This window comes from Scleropages formosus, chromosome 4, assembly GCF_900964775.1.
Source record: "Scleropages formosus chromosome 4, fSclFor1.1, whole genome shotgun sequence".
NCBI classification, from domain to species: Eukaryota; Metazoa; Chordata; class Actinopteri; order Osteoglossiformes; family Osteoglossidae; genus Scleropages; species Scleropages formosus.
The window spans coordinates 10013160-10037612 of NC_041809.1; the positions used below are offsets into that span (position 1 = coordinate 10013160).

At 40.9% G+C, this 24453-nt stretch overlaps 1 protein-coding gene across 1 annotated transcript in view; it reads right to left on the bottom strand.

The window, feature by feature from the left end:
- The window catches only part of LOC108932891 (methylated-DNA--protein-cysteine methyltransferase), a 43036-nt gene extending 36784 nt beyond the window's left edge, over positions 1 to 6252 (bottom strand). The window contains exons 1-2 of the mRNA XM_018749594.2: positions 6222 to 6252; positions 357 to 493 (exon numbers count right to left, since the gene is read on the bottom strand). Of these exons, the coding sequence (XP_018605110.2) occupies positions 357 to 490 (134 nt within the window). The 5' untranslated portion in view covers positions 491 to 493; positions 6222 to 6252. The remainder of the gene's footprint in view (positions 1 to 356; positions 494 to 6221) is intronic.
- Between the last annotated feature and the right edge of the window lie 18201 nt (positions 6253 to 24453).

Consider the following 24453-nt stretch of genomic DNA (forward strand, 5'->3'; position numbering starts at 1 on the left):
TGGTTGAAAATGTTATGTTTAAAATACAAGACAGACAGGGGAAAAAAAAATTAAAATCATTTTCAAGTTTCATGGCCAGGTTTTAAAACGTGCGGTGCTTAAGCACTGTAAATGCTTGCAATATTTGCTGCTATCATGTTTGTGCTACCAAATTTCTTATTCTTAACTCAAAAAAGGTCTTCAAAAGTGTCTCCTCTTTGCTCTGGTACAAACTTCCCCCTGCTCATTTCTTTGGGGATCCGTGAAACTTTTCACTGGTTGATGAGACATGTTCCACTCCATCACATCTATAGATTCTTTCTGGCTGTAAATTTAATGCTTTTATTAATCAAATTGCACCCAAGCTTCTCGCCTACCCTTCGGTGAGCCTTGTGTCCGCCTGGATGCTGATGTCATGGACGCCCTCTTCACATCCACTGACTTTTATCCTCCCCAGGGGGCTGTCCAGTGTGACCCAAGTCAGCTTGCAGGGGATGATGCTCTTCATCATGCTCTGAATGTGTATAGGCAGGGAAGAAATGATAAGCAAGCCCTTAACACAGCACACACTGGATATAGATTTAAACATTTTATGAAACACTTTTTTTTTTCCTTTTTTTCAATTTTACATTAAAAAGGACTAGTACATACATGAGGAGCTATGCAACATTTACAACTTTTTGCAGTGTATTTCTACATAACAAATAAACAGAGAAAACAATGCAGTCAGTCCTGTTGTCTGCTAAACGATTCCCCAGATAGCAAAACATTATTTTCGATATGTCATTTCTGGTTGATGTTCAGGATGTTTTTCTTGCATTAAATTTGTTCCACTGGGTTCGAACCCCCAGAGGCACCGGCTTTCAGCTCTTAACAACAGCAGTAAAGCACAGCTTCTTTGATGACCAAAATAGACGCTGGCAATAATAAAAACCAAACACTTTTTTCCAAGCCATTTTTTTCTACCCATGAGACTTTTATTGAGAAGTCCTTATTATGATTTACAAAACTATATGTAAAGAACACTATGAAATTATATGTTATGTAAATTAAGTGCTATGAACCTGGCAGTGACATTACTAAAGAAAAGGCTAAAGAGAACAGAACAGTTATAATTTTTAATTTGGCTTTAAGTTCAAAAGCTACATTAGATGAAGATGTAACAATGTTTACAGAAGAAAGATTTTTTCCAGCACGCTCAGCATAACGGTATGTAAATACCATTCAAGGCACTGAGTACAAGTAAGGTAAATATGAAATGTTAAAAACTTTACACAATAACTTAAAGGAAGAACATTTAAAAAACAACAACAAATGCGGGCAAGTTACGTGAGAAAGCCATTCCTTGATGGACTGCATGAGGGACCCATAGTTACAGAACAATTCTTGGTGTGCTGTAGTCTAGTATTTTTTTTACAAGAGACAGCAACTGCTACATATCAGGTATAAATGACTGAATACCATGCCATGCTTATATCGGAAAACTGCACCAGCTGTATTAAAAAAAAAAATACATAAATGCATTAAACAGAATGAAACTAACTAGCAGGCTTCAGTTTGTAGCCCTTCAAAAGTCTTTCCACTAATTGAGGTCAACAGATTTTTCCTTCCAAGAGGTGACAAGAATGAGCAAAGCAGCTTACCAGTATATGGCAGGTTGCCCGGGCCGCTTAACGGAAATCACACTGAGTGGCAAAAGACAGCTGGCAGGCCAGCGATCCTTCCAGCCAGGGAGCTGCCTCTATGGGGTAAACAGCGTGTAAACCACCCAGGGGTCCACAGAATCCCACTTTGTCTAGGTCAAAGCAAGTGTTTCCGTGAACCTCAACTAACTCCATCCATAAAATGATCTTCTACATACACCTTCAGATATTTACATTCTTTATATAAAGAAAAATCAATGATTACTAATGTAACATAATTTATTAGCCACAATACAGGAAGTAGTGACATGAATATAAAAACATTTAAAACAACCAAGATTGGAAAAAGTACCAACAAGAACACATCAAGAACAACATGATTCAGGTTCTCATGGAAAAGGAAAAAAAATACAAATAAGTGCATTACTTTGTATATTGCAATATACAAATTCATGAAGAACAAGTCAATATGCTTGCGCTATAAATTTTTTTCTATACCATCCACTAAATGTTTTTTTTTTCCTCCATATATGATAAACTAACCAACTAACTTAAAATCCAGGGTAAAATGTAGGTATGTAAGAACAATGCCCAGCGTTACAGTCAATTCACAAAGTTGCTATCGCTCAAGCTCCATGACGAGCAAAATTCTTCATTACCAGTTAATTTCACACAAACCAAATCAGAACAAGTCATCTTACGGAGTCAAACCAGCCGGTTTGAGAACAGAGATGACGAGTGAACAAAGCCTGCCATTGAATCGTGAATTCAAAACAACTTGGCCTTCATCGATTGTGAAGACTTTTTGTTCCACTTCCTGTGCTATTTACAAAATCTGTAACCCAGAAACTGTTTCTCCATTATTTTACGGTTAAGGAAAACTTTGTTACATGATGAGATGCAGCAAGCAAAGCACAAATACGTATAAGCAGTGATTTATGTCTAAATGTTGCAAAGTACACCCAGATGCTGTAGACTATGTTCAACAAGACCTCCCATGTAACATACCATGGTCATCTGTGAAAAGGCATGCTTCAAGTAAACCTTATCACACGAGTCAATTTATTTAAAAGTAATCCAAAAACTTTTCTTTTGGGTTGTATTTAATGTTGTATTAAGAATTTGAAAACAGTTATATTTACTTACTGAGTTCAGCACCTTAAAATTACAGATGTAAACTATTACTACCAGTTTCTGTAGAATATTAAAAAGATAAGATTACTTCTATATATATAAAAATATGGAAAGAGAGAAAATATATATTTCAAAAAACACAAACATAATGGTTGCAAATCTTCAAATAAAATCTTTTTTATTGTGAACATAAAGCAAACCAATTCAAAATTTGTCTTTGGTTAAAAAAAGAAATGGTGTTCCTTGAAAAGCTGTTCCTGGAAAAAGTATTTCAATTTTGTATGTTATCTGTAATGTAATACCATTACAAAACCACCTCAGTTAAAAATAAGTGTATGACTTAGATTCCACAAAGGAAATGTGTATCTTGCCATATTTCAAATCGGTCTTTTTGAGCCAAACAACATAATTAAAATATTTCTATGGGGAATAGTCAGCAGCTGGCCTGGGCCCCCAACCCTTTAATGAGACGACTATGAGCAACACAGAGAATGACATATTAGGACAAAATATATTATTTCCCAGGATTCTAAAGGTGCATATTGCTGTAACCTAACATCAGTTGCACTGGTAATATATAAATTAACTTAGAACACATTTTCAGATAAAACAATAAAAGACACTGCATTTATAATTTAAGGCAGTTAAAGTCCCAACTACCTAATTTTACATCTCTAGCAGCTGAACTATCAAACCATATTACACTAAAACAGCAAGTTAGCTCCCAGCAATGAGTAACCAGATTTACTGCATCTTTGATCTCTGAAATCACTCTCACCAACCTGAAAATTTTACTTGAGTTTTTCGTAATGCAGAGTATAAGACTTCAAATAAGAATGAACACTTTCCTAACACAACAATAATGATGATGATGATGATGATGATGACTGTGAATGCATTTACATTTGGTGGTGTTCATCACATTAACTATGCTCAGTAACACATTTTACACAAAAAAACTACCAATTCCGTTTGTGGTAAGAAATGAGTTGACAGGATAACTACTTCCTCACACACTACGGACTGTCCAACCTGAGACCAAGCCAGAGGACAAACTGGTTTCCTGTGGACCAATCACAGTAAAAATACCATATTTAAGGCAAGGTACTGCTACCAACCATTGCACTGTGTCAACATCACCATTTCTTTTACCCTCAAGTATCAAATATTCCATGTACAATGCATCATTTTCATACTTCATCAGCAAATTTCAATCATTTAAACATAGGAGGCTTTAATAACCATTACATTTCAGTTTAATTAAAACTCATTCATATAGAAATATCTTAATTTTCCAATATCTTGCTTGTAATTTCTCAGATAAATGTGTGGTCAGTTATGATGCGTTTGCTGTTAAACTGCACTTAAACAGGGCTACCTGCAGTAAAGCGCATTAGTCTTTTTTTGTTTTTTTAAAAAGGTAACTGATGTAATTGAACTGATTAGTTACATCAATTTAAATCATTTAAGAACTATGTGCCTTAACTCAAAACTAATGCATAAATTCTGGATACACATTTACCTAGGTGGCAGAAAAACTCAAAATCCTTTGATGTGCAGATGAGTATATAGCACAAACTGCAACAGAACAGCAGACAAATGTAAGTCTATAAATGAAAACATCCAGAATAAGGACCGAGAACTACTTAAAATAGGATAAAAATAAATAGAGAAAAAAATAAACAAATAAATTATAACTGGAGCACCCTTGGGCCTAAGACTTTGAATCTTCTGCTGCACGCTGCAACTTTCTCTACAAATTGTTGTTGCACAAGAATTCTAAAACCTTTAATAAAAACAACTACTGTTGCCTTCTGTGATTAATTAAACAAAAGGAAAATAACTTCACATCTAATCAGTAATTAGTTTCCTTAAACAAAATACAAACAAAGAGAAAAGTTAATACTATGAGTACAGCAAACATGTACAAGGGCTAAACTATTAAATATTAACAAGCTTCCTGATTTGAAACAAGCATGTATTGTGTTGCAAAAAACAGTTACAGTAAACAATAAAACCCAATTCAATAACACACCACATTATGATTCCGGATTAGAGAGACTGGTGTGTATTTTTTCCTTCTCTTTCTTTACACGTGTCAGGGTATTTAAGTGTGCGAGACACTTACCGAGGAAATTACACTCAAAGCTTGAGAACTGAAAGATCTAATAATTTACCAGAAGGTCGAGACACAACCGGCCTCAACAAATCTAAGAATAGAGCTCAGCGGCATTAATCTCCATTCAGGATAGATGGATAGACATGAGATGAGGAAAGGTTGCTGATATCTGGTGCTGAGTGAGACAGGGCTCTCGTGATTTACAATACCGCATCAATCTTGTCACCTTCTCTCCAAACAATAACTGCCAGAAATATGGAGGAAGCTTCCAGCCGCTGTGTACGTGAACCCATTTTTCTTCAGTTGCTCCACGAAATACTCAGTTCCGCTCACTTTTTTCCCCCCACTGACATTTTAGTGCGAATTCTGCAGCAGGGAAGCGATGGACAGAAGTGAATATAAAAGACAGGGAAAATATTTCTTTATACACTGTAAACAGAAGTTCAAATTCCAATCAAACACAGACCACTATATACTTTATATACTGAAGTTCAGTTCAAACAGACAAGTCGATGTAGTCTGTATTCATAAGTTAGAAGAACAATCACTAAGTGAAAGCAGACCATGGTCCATGCATATGATTTAAATCACTCTATGCACTTTATTATATAAAAGTTCAAACACAGACCACTCACTATACTTTATCCCTGTGTTAAACAAACCACTTTTTATTCTATACACAAGGTAAACCACAGACTACTATGTATTATGCTTTGCTTAAGTTGAAACAGACCAGCGTGTATTATTATTGCATACAACAACTAACACACTCCTTCCCCCGGACTCCACCCCGTACAAACTTCAAACACTCACACACTGTTACACCATAGACTTTAGTTCGCACAAAACTCTAGGGAAATCGGACTAAACTGGCATTTATGATTTATAACATTGTCACAAATGAGTGCCACTCATGGCCGTATCTCATGGCTAGTAAGACACGTCAAACTTCTAACTACATGCTTGTTGTTGTTAAGTCTCCGTCACTGCGTCAGGAGGGAAAAAAAAGTGAGTGAGTTTTAAACTGCAAAACACGAAAAGCTGAAGTTAAGTGCTTTAACAACATTGTTTTTCGCTGCGTGCGGCCTCAAGACTTACTCGAGTCGACTAAAACACAGATCTGAACTCTCGACTCGAGTCGTCGCGTGACACCGCGTGTCAAGTGTGTGTGAAGACTGAAGTTGAACGTCTGTCGGAATGGAAATATGTACGTATTAGGCAGCTAAAGCACTACAACCGAGGAAATAAGTAGCCCTCCATATCCGACACAGTCGTTTCGCGAACGTTTTAAACGTCCAATGTCGTGCTGTTGCACAATCTGCGCCACAACTCTACTGCGTACTTACAGGAACTCGCACGTGCTGCACTTCCGCACTGTTCCGTTGCACAGCGTCGCAGGGTAAGAGCGCGCTCCAATCATCGGCGAGAACGCGACCCCGTGATCATTTTATGCAAACTAGCCACGGTCGCGTTCACAGCCTAATGTTTACAGAAGTCAGCCGGAATGAATGACTCGCTGAAAGCGTTTGCAGTTAGGAGTTATATCTGTTATGTAAGCATTAGCAAAGTAAATATTAAAAAACTGAATACAAAAAATTATTATTATTATTATTATTATTATTATTATTATTAGTGGTAGTAGTAGTAGTAGTATTACAGCTGGGGAATGTTGGGAATGCTTGATGAACGTCGTGAAAAAGTTTTATATGGAAGAACTAGCAAATCACTGTTTACCAGATGACAAGAAGTCAGTGTATCTGTTTGATTTGCTCCACTGCCTCGGCAACTAGGGTTACATTTATTCATCTGACACTTTTCACCAAAAGTGACTTACGATTGTTTATCCATTTGTACAGCTGAGTCATTCTTTGGAGCAAGTCAGCGTAAATACTTTGCTCAAGGGTACCACAGTTGGAGATGGGATTGAAGCCTGTGATCTTTGGGTAAATACGAGGGGCCCCGATCATTACACTGCCACCTCCCACTAAGTGGAGGTTAAACTGTCCAGTTCCAAATAAATAAATCAGGAGCTCTGTTTAAGGGTTGAAAATTACCCTACTTTCCACAGATTATTACAATGAAGTGAACTGATCAAGCCTATCAAACAATATCCTCAGCAAAGCCAGATGCCCCTTCTACACCTGACATTTGTTTTTCATCATGAAGCGAAAGGTCACTAGCAGAGAAGGTGCCAGCGATCCTGTGTCGGTTTACTTTGCTTTGCATTTGCATGATTTTTATTGCCTCATTCTCTCTGATAATTCCAACTCTTTAACCAAAACAGCGCCTTGTGTTTGTCTTCTGCTTCTACGGATGTAAACAACACAGGAACAGATAAAAAGAAGTTTTCCCTGCAGCTTATATCTAAGTTTTTTTGTACTTTTGCATAATCTGTTCTACCTCAAGTTATTCAGGTAGGCCAGGAAATGTAACTTTTTTCATATGGCTAAGAACAGGTTGTTGTTTCAAACATGTAAACCCCAATCGCACTTTTATTATGTCAGCAACACTTTTAAGGAAAAAAGGTGTTATGGTGGAATTTCTCTTCATTCTCATCTTTTTCTTCTCTTCATTCGTTGTGACTATAAATAATAATCACCACAATTAATACTGTCACCCAGAACCTGGATTTTTAATTTATAATGATATCTACATCCAAATTACTTCAAAAATATGCTGAAAGGATCATTTTCTGATCTTGCATTGTATATCATATTAGATTTGTTTTAAAAAGCAGAAAAACTAAAATCCATCGTTGATTTTATGAGTGTTAAAGGGAATTTGGGCTGCATTTCATTACAAATTATCAAAACATTTCAATACGAGTGAAATGGTTCTTTGCAGATTTAGGAATTTTGCCCAATTTAGTTTTTGTCAAAAAATTGTAATTAAATTCTATAAATGGGGTACAGTTAAATCACCTGCAGTTCCACTTACAAATGTGAGTAATTTCCCATGAACCCCTGCAGCCATATTCATTAACCTGCAGTGAGAGTGGGCCAAGACAGATCTGTGCAGTGGCTATTAATATGCATAGCCCTGCTAATGAGGCTGAACGGACCACAATGGTACAACACACGGACCCGACCCCCATCATGAAGACCACTGGGAACTTGCCTTTTCCCATGACTTTCCCTCTTCTGGTCTGTGTTATGGCCAACAGCCTTAGAAAACCATAAAAAAAAATAGTTTACACTGAGAACATGCACACTGTCATGCATTCAAATTTAATACCACAGCTTCAGCTCTTTGCTAATTCAGACTTGAAGGACCCAGATTCATTTTAAGTTGCTTTAGAGAAAAGTGTCAGCTAAATGAAAAGGCAAGCACTGTAATTACCTTAAAAGACTGCTCGGATTGGACCAGGATGGCCTGGAATGAGAGTTTGTGTCCAGCTCACAACCTTTTGCTGATACAAACTTTTTAAGAAGTATTTAACCTGGAACATCAATTCAAATCACGGACCACGTCACACACCATCACTCGATGTGTGTTCGGGAATTGTTAGAATTGCCTTAAGTTTTTCAAAAGAGTGGAAAAAATGTAAAAGAAGAGAAGCCGGTGAATGAGCTTTAGATGATTCTGTGATTTCTGCATCTACCAGTTTTTGGCCCGTCAGTGAATTATCAAGGTAAATAACTGATATTATTTTTAATTTTATTATAATTGTGTTATTATTTCTTGTTATAATGATTGCATTAGATATTAGTGAATTTTGTGGATCCACAGAGCTCCCAGTGCCCTTCAACACCCTGGTCTGGTCTTTTGTCAGACTTTCTTATTTACACCGTGTCGTAAATACTCCCGTCAGGGGCCACAAAATGCCCAGGCACCTGTACAAGAGTCCAACAACATGTATATTGCTTAAAGAAGTCACTGCCAAATGATCAAGCATGTTAGCTGTCACACACCCCACAATAAGAAAACAAATCACTTGCATTTCAGTATCACTTGTCACAAAAGAAACTTTGAACATTAAGCTAACATTAAGCACAAGAGTAGAAAAAGTCTGAACCTATGGCCTTCAGAACCAAAGGCACTAAACATCACACTATTAGCTGGCCCTGCTCGCACTTTCGTGAGATTAAATATCGTGTACCTGAAATAAATTACAATTTTTTTCCCCACCTTTTTCCGGTGAAACTTTCAAGAACTTTCGTGAAAGTCAGAGGAGGCATATTAAGGGGAAATGAAGTCATTGAATGTGACAAGGATGATGAGGTAATTCTGTTCCCACTAAAATTTCAGCAGCAGTGATCAAACTAAAGGACACATTTGGAATTAATTTCATATTGTTCGGTCGTAATTGAATTTGTCATTTTCGTAATCACTCACTTAGGGAAAGTGATGGACTTTCTTGCATGGAACCAATGATGTCACATTGCCTGATTTTGGATTCCATTTTTGTCAATCAGATAGAAATTACTCAGGGTCAGCTAGTTAATTTAGCAGAGATGTGGGTGATGGAATTTCTCCTTGTTATGCTTGCATTGTGGTGTAATGGGGTAGATCTGATCAACGCACAAAAAAGAAAGCCAATGGACTAAATCATTTTAATGAAGTATGCTTGCACTGGGAGCATGAGGTGAAATTTCAAATTATGCAAAATATTTTCAAATTTAGTATCTCACTGAACTGCATAAATACATATTGCATGGCACATTTCAAACTAAAGCATGACGATATCACTGTTCAAATTAACTTGATGAACCATTATACGCGTATTGCTCTTTTAGAAAAAAAAGTGGATTAAAAGTGAACATTAAACATTAACGTTGAAATTTTTACTGTAGATGTCTTCAGACAGCGTAAGTACCTGTAAGTACTGGATCGATACATACACAGATAAGCGCACCATTAATCGTTAAAGAAGCTGACAAACTCAATCTGTTATTATATACGGTAAAAATAAGTATCCATCATTTATTATTTGTTCTGTTTGTTCACAGCTGTTCACATAAATATAAATAAATATACTTATTGAGGAAATACACCAAAAGAATTATTTAATTAATTAACCAGTTAATGAATTAATTAACAGACACACAACCGACAAAGAAAGAAACAAACAAGCACGTGTACCCTAAAGATCAAATCCCCGAGTACATGGCTTTCGGTAGTTAAGGTATTTTAGGAGGCTAGCTACTGGGCACACTGATGAAAAACTATAATTAAGAATGTATAGGCGGATGACTCCAGGTTGAAGTTCCCTACCAGCGAATAATAGATTCCACAAATTATTACTATTTTTACCCCCGACCGACATTCTCGCAGCAGGACCGTGTCGTGTTTGATCTTCAAGGAAGACCTCAGGCTAAGGCCACTCGCTCATCTAAGAGGCGCCCGACACGCTTCCGGTGCACGGACGGACCATGCTCCGTGTACTGTGTAATTAACATCGGCGTGCCAAAGTCACGCAACGCATTTCTGATCTCACGCACCAGCGCATGGGCTGCTGGGTAGTGCTGGTGTACCCTCCACCCTCCCCCCCGCCCTCCTCGTACTGGTGCCTAGCGACACGGGGGCGGATTCGCTCGTCCTCGGCCGGTGTCAAGGATGGGAGCGTGAAGCAAACTGCCGCCCCCGCCGAGATCTTTTGAAGTCCACCAGGATTTCCGCGCCATCTGGAGAGGCTGTCAGTCTGGTCCAGATAGCACAGGTTGCCAGCAAGTCCCCAATTGTGCAATATGGCCCTTCCTTTAATGAACTACTAACTGTCCCCCGTTTTAATTGATGTGACATTTCAGCCCTTTATCTCTGACATTTCCATGAGGGATGTTTTTCACTCATGCCATTTTCTTTCCTTTGCAATTCCTAATATACATTTTGATTTTTAACATGTTTTTTACTGTCTGACAAAGAGCAACGTTTTATATGAGATGATATTATATCCACACTCAGATGCTTAATTTTTGTGCTTACATCTGAACCTTCAGCGCTCCGGTCGTTCATAGCATTTGTACTATTTTTATTTTTTTATGTTTTTTTGTCCATTAATGCCATGTGCGGGTCAGACCTGCTGCGATTATTTAGAAAGTTCCCAGGGCAAAGTTCCTCCACCTGCACTACCTGCTGGACAGAGTCATATTGTGTCACACGGTGATTTTTTTAGGCTGTTTAAATTCTGATTTTAAGATCTCGGGAGTCAGGAGTTTTTAAGTGAACTTCATTTCATTATAATTTTCGCAGAGCACAGAAGGTACAAGAAAGCCAGCAAATGACTGGGAAGATTCCCTGTTGGCAAACTCTTTCTGTCTGCATCTGTTTTATTTGTGGGACAAATCCCTTCCAAGAATGGTGGGGTGCCTTGTTGCTGAAATCGGAAGGGCAGGATGACAGGATGGCGAACGTGGTTTCTAATGTGTAAACCTGAATAGGGCTCTCAGATTGGGATATAACCTCATTTCTCTTCACTGGAAGCTGTTCGTACCTTTTTTTTAAATACAGATTGGATAATGATTGCGCAATTTTGTCCGTCTTAATTTTACACAGATTGATTATCACTACTAACCATCAACCTTGGTACTTTTAACAGATAATTATATAAAACATGGCTATTATTTTTGCTCCTTTGTTGTTCCTGGCCATTTGTAACTCCAGACTGGTGCCATTCATGCAGTAGCAAACAGTAAGAAGTGGAGGATGGATATCTGAGTTCAGCAAACATCAGCCATGTATATTCAGAGGAATAACACCATCAGGTAAGGAAACCTTTAAAGAGCTCTGTGATTTTGACATTGACATTGGTATTACTACTGCTAAGGCAAACATGAATGTGCTTTTTATTTTTTTCCTCTCTCTTCTTGCGGTGCCCTCCAAACTGGATTATTCACCCATGACTTCATTGTATACTGATAATAATCACATTTATTACACATGCTTTTAGTATACCTGTAGGCCAACTGAGTTAGTTCCTTCATTAAAATAGAAAAAATAAAATCAAAACAGAAAGGAGTTCATTTTAAGTGTATGAATCAGCTTATATGAAGTTTTACACCAATTAGAAAGAATAGTGGAGAAAATAACAATTTGGGATGGAAGCTTTTTAATAACTTGTAGCCATGTGTTTATTGAGTGAGGTCATTCTATAATAATTGATTATATATTTTTTAATAAAACAAAAACTGTACTTAGGCTTTCTGACTATTGCTGATTAAACAGAAAATATGAGCAAATCACCTTGTTGTAAAGTGCAAATTCACTGAAACGTATCAGCAAGTGGGCCAATAACACCAGGCCAGCATAAACTAAAAGCATAAAGTAAATGCAGTTGAAAAGGGTTAGAAAAACAATCTTATATTTCTCACCTGGTGTTACATAAATAAACATGTTTATCAAAATAATATTAAATGCTTCTTAAAAGACAGTAAGGGTTATTGCAGGGGGTTATTATTTTTACCATTAAAACCATGACACCATTTAAAGGTATTTGACCTTATGCGTAAATGTAGCAGAGGGCACTGGGTCTGAAGGAACGGGTTCCGTTGCTTTCAGCCTAGGAGATGGTACATCCCATAATCGAGGTCACGCTTTGCTCGCTGCTGGATTAAACGATTTTGCACAAAAGAGCGGCGAGACGGAGAGCGAGGCACAGGAAAAAAAATGGTGGGGGGGGGTTCGTCTCCTTTTTTTTTTTCAATTAAAGCGGCATCATTAATACAGAGCCCCCTCTGCTGGAACACGGTGGCCTGTCGTGGTACGCGAACGCTCCTCAGGCCCGTCTCCAACACGGAACACGATGAGCACAGCGGCACAGCCGGGCTCCTCCGTCTTCGCTGAGTGCTGCGGAACGAGGCCAAGCTGTGCTGTTCACGCACCTCCACGGGCGACCAAGTGGTTGCAGGTTCAACGCCCAGGGCGTGCCAGTGCCTTTGTACTTTTCTGCAGTCTCTTTACCCTGTATCGCTCTGCATTTACACTCATCCATTCTGCTGGTGCTAAAATCACATGTAATGTCGAGCTCCCTACAATTATTTACCATTTATGCAGTATTCACTTTAAGTTGGTTACACTGCTTATGCATTTATCTATTTACCTGAACCGTTCTCCAAAGCACCTTATAATGTGAAGCTTCTTGCATAAGATACATGGGTTTATACATCTATGCAATTTTTTAGGGGAAGTGCCTTGATCAAGGGCATTACAGCAGGAGATGAGATTCAAACCTCCTTTGAAGGCCAAGGAAGCAGCTGTAACTATTACACCACCTGCTCTGCACTTCCGGCTGCTTTCCTAAAACATATGTCTGGCTGAAACTGTGTAAATTGTATATGTCACAAAAAACAATAACAATTACTGGCATGGTGGCGCACCTGAGTGATGTGAGGGAAGGTGGGTTTGATCCCCGCTCAGTCCGTGTGGAGTTTGCATGTTCTCCCCGTATCTGTGTGGGTTTCCTCCAGGTGCTCTGGTTTCCTCCCACAGTCCAAATACACGCTGCTCAGGTTCATCCATAGTGTGTGAGTGACAGCGAGAGTGTGTTCCACTGATGCATGGATGAGTGACCCATTGTAAGTAGTGTATCTAGAAGTGTAAGTCACCACGGTGAATAAGGTGTGTGGGCTCATAACACTATATAGAGTTCATTGGAAGTTGCTTTGGAGGAAAGTGTCTGCTAAGTGAATAAATGTGCACATGCACAGGCCAAAACCACTTATCCTGAGCAGGGCTGCGGCGAACTGCAGCCTAACCCGATAGCGGAGGGCACAAGGCTGGAGGGGGAGGGGACACACCCAGGACGGGACGCCAGTCCATCACAAGGCACCCCAGGCAGGGCTTGAACCCCAGACCCACCAGAGAGCAGGACCTGGTCAAACCTACTGTGCCACCGCACCCCCCATGTTTGCTAAATAAAAAAATGTAAATGTACAAATGCACTGCTTTATGGAAAGTGTGTAGCTACAGTTAATAAACCTGTTAAAAGGAAGGAAAAGAGGCTCAGAGCAATTTTCAGTAATTTCAGAGGCTCAGAATAATTTTTTCCACGTACAGGACCGAAAAGAGCCCATCTGAAATAACAGGCAAACTTTTGCCAATGTATAAACATTCTCCACAAGAGCATAAAGCAGACTGAAGAGGGAATTAAATAAAACGGGAAACGTTTGACCGTTTACCGGTACAAAATTAGAAAGGTTCCTGGGACTCTTACGCTTCTCCCGCTTCTATTGTTTTCCAGTGAATAATTCCATCTATTTTAAAGAACTCCTGCAGAAATCCAGTGGCACAAGGTCTTCCTTTAATTGTGAGCCCCTTTAATTCAGAGGTGCGGTCCCGCCGTCTGCCCTCGCAGTGGCGCTTTGCGTGTCCTTTGTTTCCAAATGCAAACACTTTTCCTGTGCAGCTTCCCTCCATTTTTGGAGCGGGCGAAACGATGACAGAGTTACGACACAGTTCGCTTCCTTCGGCGTGCCGGTTCATACTGTACATCTTTTTTTTTTTTTTTTTTTTTAAGAAACGCAAATATGTTACAACCTTGTAATTGGTGTTACGGCAAAGACGGTCAAAATTGAATTCTAATGCGAATTAAAGATCCGTCCCGCCAGATGTCATCTGGAAATTCAAAAAGAATTTAGTATGGATTTGAGCGGTGGCTGCACATGAAACGGACGCGAACATCTGCTGGGACGCGCGAGATGTGTTTGAAAACTCGGTTAAATGTTTGAAAGGGCCGCAAAGTGAAGCAAAAAGCCTCCGCTATGAGAAAGTTGGAGCAGAGAGACAAAAAAAAATGTTAGAAGGAGGTATTTGCATGATGTAAAATGATTGAAAGCTGCAACATCGTGACCCTTCTGACCTCTTCGAATTCCGTTGTCTTTCCATCACAAACGGGCCTGGTCATCTCACATGACGCTCATCCAATTTCACTTCATATTTCCAGCGTCATTTACTCTTTCACCATAAGTTACGAAGCCCTGTCCTTCAGTTCCACCCCGACTCCAACCCCTTGCTCGTTTTGCTGACTCAGTCTCACGAACGCTGGACGACTAAGTAGTTTAAGCCCGTACTGTGACAGGTCCTGACACGGGCTCTGCCGTGTACTACCACACACATGCTGCGCAGCATAATAATTACACCGCAGCCTTGTCACATTATTAGGAATGACTTCAGATAAATTAATGATAAACTAGAGGTTAGGCCTCTTTTATTACAGGGTTGATAAGGCAGCTAATCACTGTCCAAGTAAATGTCATTACATAAATTATGAACTAGACTTTGATGCATATTCCCTGCGTGTTGCCATGCATGGTTTCACCTACAGCTGAGAGTGTAATATGGAGACAATGAATAAAGGCGTATTGAAATGATTATGCATCTATTACTAGAAGAACCGTGAGTGTTACGCCTATTGTTGTTGCTACTTAGTCATACCCACTGTATTTATGCATATTCACTGTAATGCTTCTAGACACTAATACATAACCTGTGAATTAATGAAACTAATGCACGGCCCGGTGGCACAGCGAGTAGTGCTGCTGTCTCACAGTGCCCGAGTGGGGTGAGGGAACATGGGTTTGATCCCTGCTCAGCCTGTGTGGAGTTTGCATGTTCTCTCTGTGTCTGTGTGGGTTTCCTCTAGGTGCTCTGGTTTCCTCCCATAGTCCAAAGACATGCTGTTCAGGTTCCCTGTAGTGTGTGAGTGTCAGAGAGAGTGTGTTCCACTCATGTATGGGTGAGTGACCTGTTGTAAGTAGTGTATCTAGCAGTGTAAGTCACCATGGTGAATAAGGTGTGTGGGCTGAAAACACTACATAGAGTTCATAGGAAGGTGCTTTGGAGGGAAGTGTCTGCTAAGTGAATAAATGTGATGCACAATGTGAGATACAGGAACAGTTGCATTTATTAAAATGTGAGCTTTTACTTTCACAGCACCATTCCGCTAGAACCGATAGACGTGTTGTTGTTTATGATTATTTTTTCAGCGGCAAAAATGCACCATTGAAGCAGCCCGCTATTAACTCATTAGATGACTGAGACAAAGCACAGCGACATGGGATGGACTGCTTATTCAATGCATCACACACAGTGGCCGAAGCCGCTTGTCCCAAGTGGGATCGGAATGAACCGGAAGCCTAACCCGGCGACACAGGGCGTAAGGCCAGAGGGGGAAGGGGACACACCCAGGACGGGACACCAGTCCGCCGCAAGGCACCCCAAGCGGGACTCGAACCCCAGACCCACCGGAGAACAGGACTGCAGTCCAACCCACTGCGCCACCGCACCCCTCCCCCTTATTCAATGTATCTTATTTATTTATTTATTTATTTCCTTCTCCCCCTGTCCGTGAGGATACCCCAGAATAAACTAACACGCCGCGCTTCTTGCAATGAAGGGATCAGGTGGAATGCAAGGCAGAACGCCACTGACCATGCAGAAACCCGAAATGAGTTTCACTAAGCTGCACCGTGTGCAGTAGATTAGCAGACAGCGTCGCACGGAGGAAAACGCATCGTCTCCATCACAAATCAAATCACCTGTAGTCCTGGAACATGAGCTCCTGCTGATGGGCCTTTATATCGTTCCAGCACTCTTGCTTGTTCTTTCTCTATTTCAAGTTGGACTAAAGGAGACTTCGGGGCTCCCGAAAATGGAGGCTGACAGTAGGCAGTTGAGCTGAAACACCTCTCGGCACACTCTCCAACTTTGTAGCATCCATCCAGATGGCAGTTAAGAGACTCAAATCTGTGGGTAGGTGACAAATACATGGGAGATAGCAAGTGGCTCCCTTTCTGCAAAGAGAAAAACCAGCAGTGCTTCTTGTCTGAGTTAAGACACCACGCGTCACATGAAAGCGGCTCTAAAGAGATGTAAACGCCGGTATGGAGCTTGTGCTTGAAGTGCAATTACAGTTACGTCTGTCATCCACGACTTCCTGGAAGCTACAGCAGCCCAGCATGGAAACTGAATCCTGCCGCCTGTACTGTGGTAGAGTAGGTACACAATCAGCGAACAGTACAAGGAACATGATTACCGCATTAAAGCTATAAATCTAGATACGCAGCAATATATGCATCATAAATACTGTGATGGTAATTTAGTGATAAGATGTAAGATATGGAATTTCGGTATTTAGTGGAGAACTATGCAGGCTCTGTGTGTGTCCACTGTATGGTCTCTTTTTTTTGGTTTTACACATGGTTCAATTTCATATTTTGTCAACACTTACATTTGTAATTTTTTTACTTGTTTCCTTATTGGAAGGGGCGCGATGGCGCAGTGGGTTGGACCGCAGTCCTGCTCTCCGGTGGGTCTGGGGTTCGAGTCCCGCTTGGGGTGCCTTGCGACGGACTGGCGTCCTGTCCTGGGTGTGTCTCCTCCCTCTCTGGCCTTACGCCCTGTGTTACCGGGTAGGCTCCGGTTCCCCGTGACCCCATGTGGGACGAGCGGTTCTGAAAATGTGTGTGTGTGTGTGTTTCCTTATTTATATAGCAGAAAACAGTGAAAAAATAACAAATGAAATCCATGAACTAATTTAGGGAATTCAGGGAAATATACCGAAAAACATCATTTTAGCAGCTGGTAAATTTAAATGATATTGCTCCTCGACCAGGTAGAAAAATAGAAAGGTAGACCTTTAAAATAAAACGTTATGGTACTGTAGGGGGTGCGGTGGCGCAGTGGGTTGAACCACAGTCCTGCTCTCCGGTGGGTCTGGGGTTCGAGTCCTGCTTGGGGTGCCTTGTGACGGACTGGCGTCCCGTCCTGGGTGTGTCCCCTCCCCCTCTGGCCTTACGCCCTGTGTTACCGGGTAGGCTCCGGTTCCCCGTGACCCCATATGGGACAAGCGGTTCAGAAAATGTGTGTGTGTGTGTGTGTGTGCGTTATGGTACTTTTTCTTTTTGTAACAGCTGACAGTAAGTTCTGATAGGGAAATTTTGCAGAATTGGATGAACCGCCACTTGAGATTTACCGGAAGTTATCTGTAGCATTGGGGGGGGTGCAGTGGGTTGGACCGGGTCCTGCTCTCTTGTGGGTCTGGGGTTCGAGTCCCGCTTGGGGTGCCTTGCGATGGACTGGCGTCCCGTCCTGGATGTGTCCCCTCTGGCCTTGTGCCCTGTGTTGCCGGGTAGGCTCTGGTTCCCCGCAACCCCGTATGGGACAAGCGGTTCAGAAAGTGTGTGTGTGTCTGTAGCGTTTCTGTATGTCTTTGGCTACCCTGTGATGGACTGGCATGTCGTCCAGGGTGAACCCTATTTAGCCTTGTTCCTTGCTTCTGGGGTAGGATCAGGACGACTGCGACCCTGCCATGAACACACAGTTGAGGAAAAAGGAGCGAGAAGCACGGGAAGAAACGCAAATTCCTTTGAACTGTCGTTCCGACGGAGACTTGTAGGGGTTCCATGGACTGCCAGAACAAACAGATGAATCTCGGATCTAATGAATCTACAACTCTTACCAGAAGCCGAAATGATGAGACTCGAGTTATTGTGCTCCGGTCACATCATGTGAAAAACAGACTCTCTGGATTAGATTGTAATAGATGGGAAAATGATGACAAGAGAGACCAGCAACCAGATGGGAAGGACTCAATCACAGTGACATTGGACACACCTCATTCAACACTAAGGACACAGGTGGAGGACGGAATATTCTAGATTCTCTGCGTGGCCCCAGAGAATCGACGTTGACTCCACAGCACTCAATAACAGTAAGTAGTAGTACTTTTGCTGTTTTACTATAGTCAACAGTTTCACAAAGTACAGGTCGGCTGCACAAACAAGTTCATGCCCTTTACTGAATGTCATTCGTTACACTAGTAAATAACTGTCTGTTTGGCAGATCATGTTTTTGTGCTATGGTTGTATACAGATTTTTGCACACGGAATATACTGTGGTCCTTACCTGACAATATATACTGTAAATGGTAAGTAACCATAATGATTAGCACACTGGTTCTCAGTTTTGGCAACGTGTATCTATACTTTTTTTTCTGGATTGTTAAGTAGTCCTCACTTTGCTGTTCTTTGCAAAACAGTTCACACATTACTATGATGTTAAACCGAATGCATTCGAGAACGCCGAGGCTTTCAATTCTAAAATGCAGCGTGTTTCAGGAAAAACTCATTGTGCTAAATTTGTTTCAAAACTGTCAGCTCTGCACATGTTTTCTTTGCTATTATTTGCTCATTTTTAACATAAGCTATTAATCTGATCCATGTAATCACACACACACACACTGTCTGAAACTGCTCGCCCCAAGTGGGGTCGCAACAAACCGGAGCCTAACCCCGCAGCACAAGGCATAAGGCTGGAGGGGACACACCCAGGACAGGATGCCAGTCCATCACAGGGCACCCCAAGTGGGACTCGAACCCCAGACCCACTGGAGAGCAGGACCCAGCCAAACCCGCCGTGCTACCGCACCCCCCTCCCATGTAATCAGTATTTGAGTAATGAAATCACAAAAATGATGTCATGCGTATTGATTGTAAGCAAAAAATGAAACATTCGAAAATTTACATTTTACAAGTGAAAAACTGCATAAAAATTACATAAATGTTTTTACTTACATTTCTATTATTATAGGTTTTTCATGACTAACCCAAATTAAAGTGATTCGTGATCTAATACTGCAAGTATTACATGATTTGATTTGTGCCAGTCACTTCATGGAGAGCTCAAAGGTTGTTAAACCTTTAAATAAAAGATAGGAGGTCAGTTTGAATAAAAACCAGGAGACACAATAGGTCACCAGGTCGAGGCCTGCAAAGGGCGGGAAAACAAGGATGGCTCATTCAGCATGCGACGCCCTCTAGTGGACAGACTCATTACAGCCCATCTCTGGAAGTGCTCTACACTGCATGTCTGAAAGAGATAATTACAAAAAAAGCCATCTGTGCTTAACTGCTGTGATTTTATGCAGAAACAGTTTTTAAAAGCACCTCATGATTTGAACTCCTGCAAACACATCATCTGATTACCTGCATTCACAAATTAAATTCTTGTTAGAGTAATACATAATATATGGAGAATATGGTTAGAACATTCACAGTTTTTTTAAGTTCACATTTGTGGGAATCTATTCAGTATGTAAATCACCATAAGACCTATCGGATCCCGTACATGACATTTTGTTGAAATAAATTGTATTGCCTGTAAACACTTCCATGATGATCATGTTAAATGAGGAGTAAAATTAAACAATATTGAATAAACTGCCTTTGAGTAATTTTGTGTCACAATACATTAGTGAAGCTTTCCAACAGAGGAGCACAGGAAATACTGCGTAAAAACTTAATGTCTCAACAAAGAAGCGTTTTACTAAACCCAACAGCTTGTTGCAGATATTCTTTGCCGTTCTCTGACTCTTCTGTGTGGATCAGTAACATGATGTCTGAAACGGTTCTAGATGTTGGACCTTCATTATGTTAAATAAGTGGACGGACTCTCTTTCAGGAAGGATCTTTGTTTCCGTGGAGTTAAGTTGGAGGCTCAGTTCCCCAAAGCTGTGGAGAGACAGAGCACTGGTGCGCTGAGATGTCAGTCAGGGTAAAGTTAACCCGTTATACAAGACTTCATCGGAAACTGAAGGCAAAGATCATCATTTTCCAAGCGTAGCTCAGTAGGAAGCAGAAAGTGGACGATGAACGTATCTGTGGACACTGGAGAAGTTCTTGTACCTGACACAGTTGTTTGGTTTGTGCTAATGTTAACAGAGCCTGTCACAAAGTCCTGAGTGACATTATTATTATTATTATTATCATTGTAGATCATAAATACAATAAAGTATACATAGCAATAAATGGGTTTTCAGACACCTTTGATGGTACGTCATCTGAGATTTTTTAAATAATAATAATAAAATCACACACACACACACAGAGTCTGAAACCATTGTCCCAAGTGGGGTCATGGCGAACCAGAGCCTAACCCAGCAACCCAGGGTGCAAGGCTGGAGCGGGAAGGGACACACCCAGGACGGGACACCAATCCATCGCAAGGCACCCCAAACGGGACTCCAACCTCAGACCCACCAGAGAGCAGGACCCAGCCAAACCCGCTACGCTACCGCATCCTCATGATAACATGACATTACTTGCTATGTATACTTTATTGCATTTATATTTCTGATTTTGCATTTCTGCCTTTTTTGTATAAAGGTGTAACACTGAAGTGAAGCACGTCCATTGTATATTAAGGCTGGTAGAAGGCATGCGACATGACTGCAGATATGCGAGGGATGTGCTCCTTTGCCTGGCAATGGATCAGTTCCTAGAACTCTTGGCTTGTCAGTGGCTGTTTGGTAATTAAAAGAGACACGCGATGCTGCTGTGGAGATCAGACAGTCGGATTAGTTCTGCCGGGCTCCCCTCTGGTCCTGCGGCACCCTTAAAATGCAGCACAGACGCACCGGATTTAAGTTGCATTACTGCAACAGATCCACCTAAACTTCTAAGTCCACAGAGTGCCTTCTGAAGATTGCCACTGTACAAAAATCATAATTTGAGAATAATGTAAGCAAACAAACCAGCAGACCGATAGATAGATAGATAGATAGATAGGTTACTGTTAGGTAGTCTTAATGGACACACTGACTCAGTCTCAGTATTCAAATAAAAAAAATTTCACAGCTTTTGAGAAATATTATGAAAGCTTTATAAAACCTCCGAAGCTCTCAATGGAGCAGACCGCAAACATTCATTATATTTTATACCCTAAACTAAGACTGTTTTACCAAATGTGAACATTAACATTTTCCTGGAAGGTTGCAATGTACCGCGGTATTTGATACGGCAAACGGTATTAACACAGAGATATACAAAAGATGTATGGATGCAACAATACCTCGCTTTAACATTTGGCCTTGTTGGACCATTAATAATACCTGCTTAAGGTTGGCTCCCTTGCATTGTAGTTGTCCTCAAACTAAAATACAGAGGCCGATGCTTTACGACGTGCTACACTAGCTCCTTGGGGTATTCCTGGCCATTATCGCATTTGGATATATTCAAAGCTAAGCCTCTCTGGAGAGAGCATTAGGACTGACCTTTAACCCTGACGGTATCCCCCCGATCAAATGGCGTAATAACCTGCAGTGAATATTTACAAGCACACTTATGGTATAATAGAGAGCCGCTGTGAATATTAACACATATTTTCTGCTCAATCAGACTCATGAATGGAGCAATGGCAGAGCTCTGGGTTGGTGGGGGCGGGGAAGAGGAGAGCTCTGCGGAGAAGTTGCACCCTACCCCGGGGGGGCAGCCGCGGACACCTGCGTCACCCGGGCGCAAGACGTATCGCCGAGCACGTGTGGAGTCTTGGGAAACGAGCAGATCGCGTCGAGGGTTTGGAACGCTGCTTTCGAACGTGTGCACCATCAAGAGGCGGAGAGAACGGCACGCGGTTGCGACATCCGTCTGTTAAGCACCCTCCTTGTTTACTTTCCACAACACCCAATTGGAGTAAGCCTGTTCTTCTGTTTCTTAACAGCTTTATTTGTGTATTTCTACTGCAGATCTTTACTGCATTGCCCCGAAAATGTTATTTATTGGCATTTTAATAGAAAGCTTAAAAAAACTGTTGTGGGTTGGTTTGGTTCGAGAAGATGCAGTGACAGGGACGCATCTTTTGCAGAGAGGTCCTTGGGATTTCCACACAGCACCCAAATGGCCTTAATGAAGAAATGTCCTTATACTGTTTTTTTGCTATCCACTTTTTTGTAGTCCTGTCTGTTTTAACCCTGTTCTGATTTGCTTATTGCTTCTTATTTGCCTGCTGCCCATTTCAATATCTATATGGCTGTTATTGTTATTTTTATGGTTTTTCTGTGTATCGGTTTAGGCAACTTTTCTGTTAATCTTCTTATTTTTAATTGTAGCGGCCAATTTGTTTATCTGTTTATTTGTTCCGTATCAGCATCCGTTTGTACTGATTCTGTATTTAATCTCATGCATTTTTGGTTTTTGTTTTAAGAAGCGTTTTTTTCCAAATCCCTTTTCCCCTTTAATATTGTTGGTCTATTAAGTATGAGGCCATTTCCAAATTCATGACCTCGGAAGTGTATATATGTCATTTCTTCTGCAACATACAGGTATGCTGATGAAAGGTTTGCACCAAAACACGGCCGCAAACGTTATGTGCATAAAGCCACTGTCAGATTTCCGACAACGAACATGAGCAGTAAGGTAGTGCGAGACTTCACAATCCATAACTGACCTGTCCACACTTTTCTGTAATATTTACAAAGGCCTGACACATCGCTTATAAAGAAAATAAAGCGAAGAAGAAGACGAATCCAGGTGAAGATCCAAGATCCGGAATTTGAAATACAACATGGGACGAAAGAAAGAAGCATTGCTTGCCTACTGTTGTGCTGTCTTTGGATGTGTGTGTGTGTGTGTGTGTGTGAAAGAGACGACAGAGATGCAGTGTCTGCACAAGCTCCCCAGGGCTCTGACTCCCCTGGGGATATGCAAGCATTCTTCACAACAGATCCACATAATTGTACACAATCTACCCTGAAACGGCGTTAATTTCGAGATGTTACATCACCGAACCCACGAATGACCGGGCATAACACATTTTGAGGTGAACTACTGACAAAGATTTTCTAGTAGTATGATATGTTTGTACGCAGCCATGTAGACAAATTATATTCTGGGTGGTATAGCACCATTTTTAAAAATACTCACTGGATTATGCTTTTCCAGAAGCATTTCACGAACACCATTATATGAAATCATATGAATTCAATCAGAATATTAGGTGAAAATGTGGTGAATAACAGTAATCAGTTTTTAGGACATCCATGGCTCAGTTTTCCAGCATCAAAATGCACCGCAGTCATTTACTTCGGCTCCTCGGTGAAGAACCGAAGTCATTTAAGATGCAGTAAAAGCTGGTAAAGAAAGGTAAGATGATAATTACTGCTGGTACATAAAAGGAATGGAAATCTAGCAGGGAATCTGATTTAAATGGAAACCTGTTGAACGCTGTCTACTGAATGAAGGCTTTTATTTGATTAATGTGTTCAGATTAAACAAACAAACAAAAAAAAGCTGCATAATATGAATCACATCCAATGTGTCTTAATATAAGCCTATAAAATGCTATTGTAAAAGATAAAAAATCTGCAGCAAGTTTTGCTTTTCAAGTGCTTATAACTAAGCTGGTAAACCCTCCTTGTAGAGTTATTTGTGTACTTTTGAAACTTTCTCATCACGCACACTGTCTGAAACCGCTTGTCCCATGCGGGGTTGCAGGAGCCTAACCTGGCAACACAGGGTATAAGGCTGGAGGGGGAGGGGACACATCCAGGACAGGACGCCAGTCCGTCGCAAGGCACCCCAAGCGGGACTCGAACCCCCGACCCACCAGAGAGCAGGACTCGGTCAAACCCACTGCACCACTGTGCCCCCTCCTTTGCTCATCCTCTAAAGTCAAATCAGCAGATAAAGTGACTAAGAAGCCCACACACCTTATTCACCAAGGTGACTTACACTGCTAGATACATTACTTACAATGGGTCACTCATCCTTACATCAGTGGAACACACTCTCTACGTCACTCACACTATGGGTGAACCTGAACAGCGTCTATTTGGACTGTGGGAGGAAACCAGAGCAATTAAAGGAAACC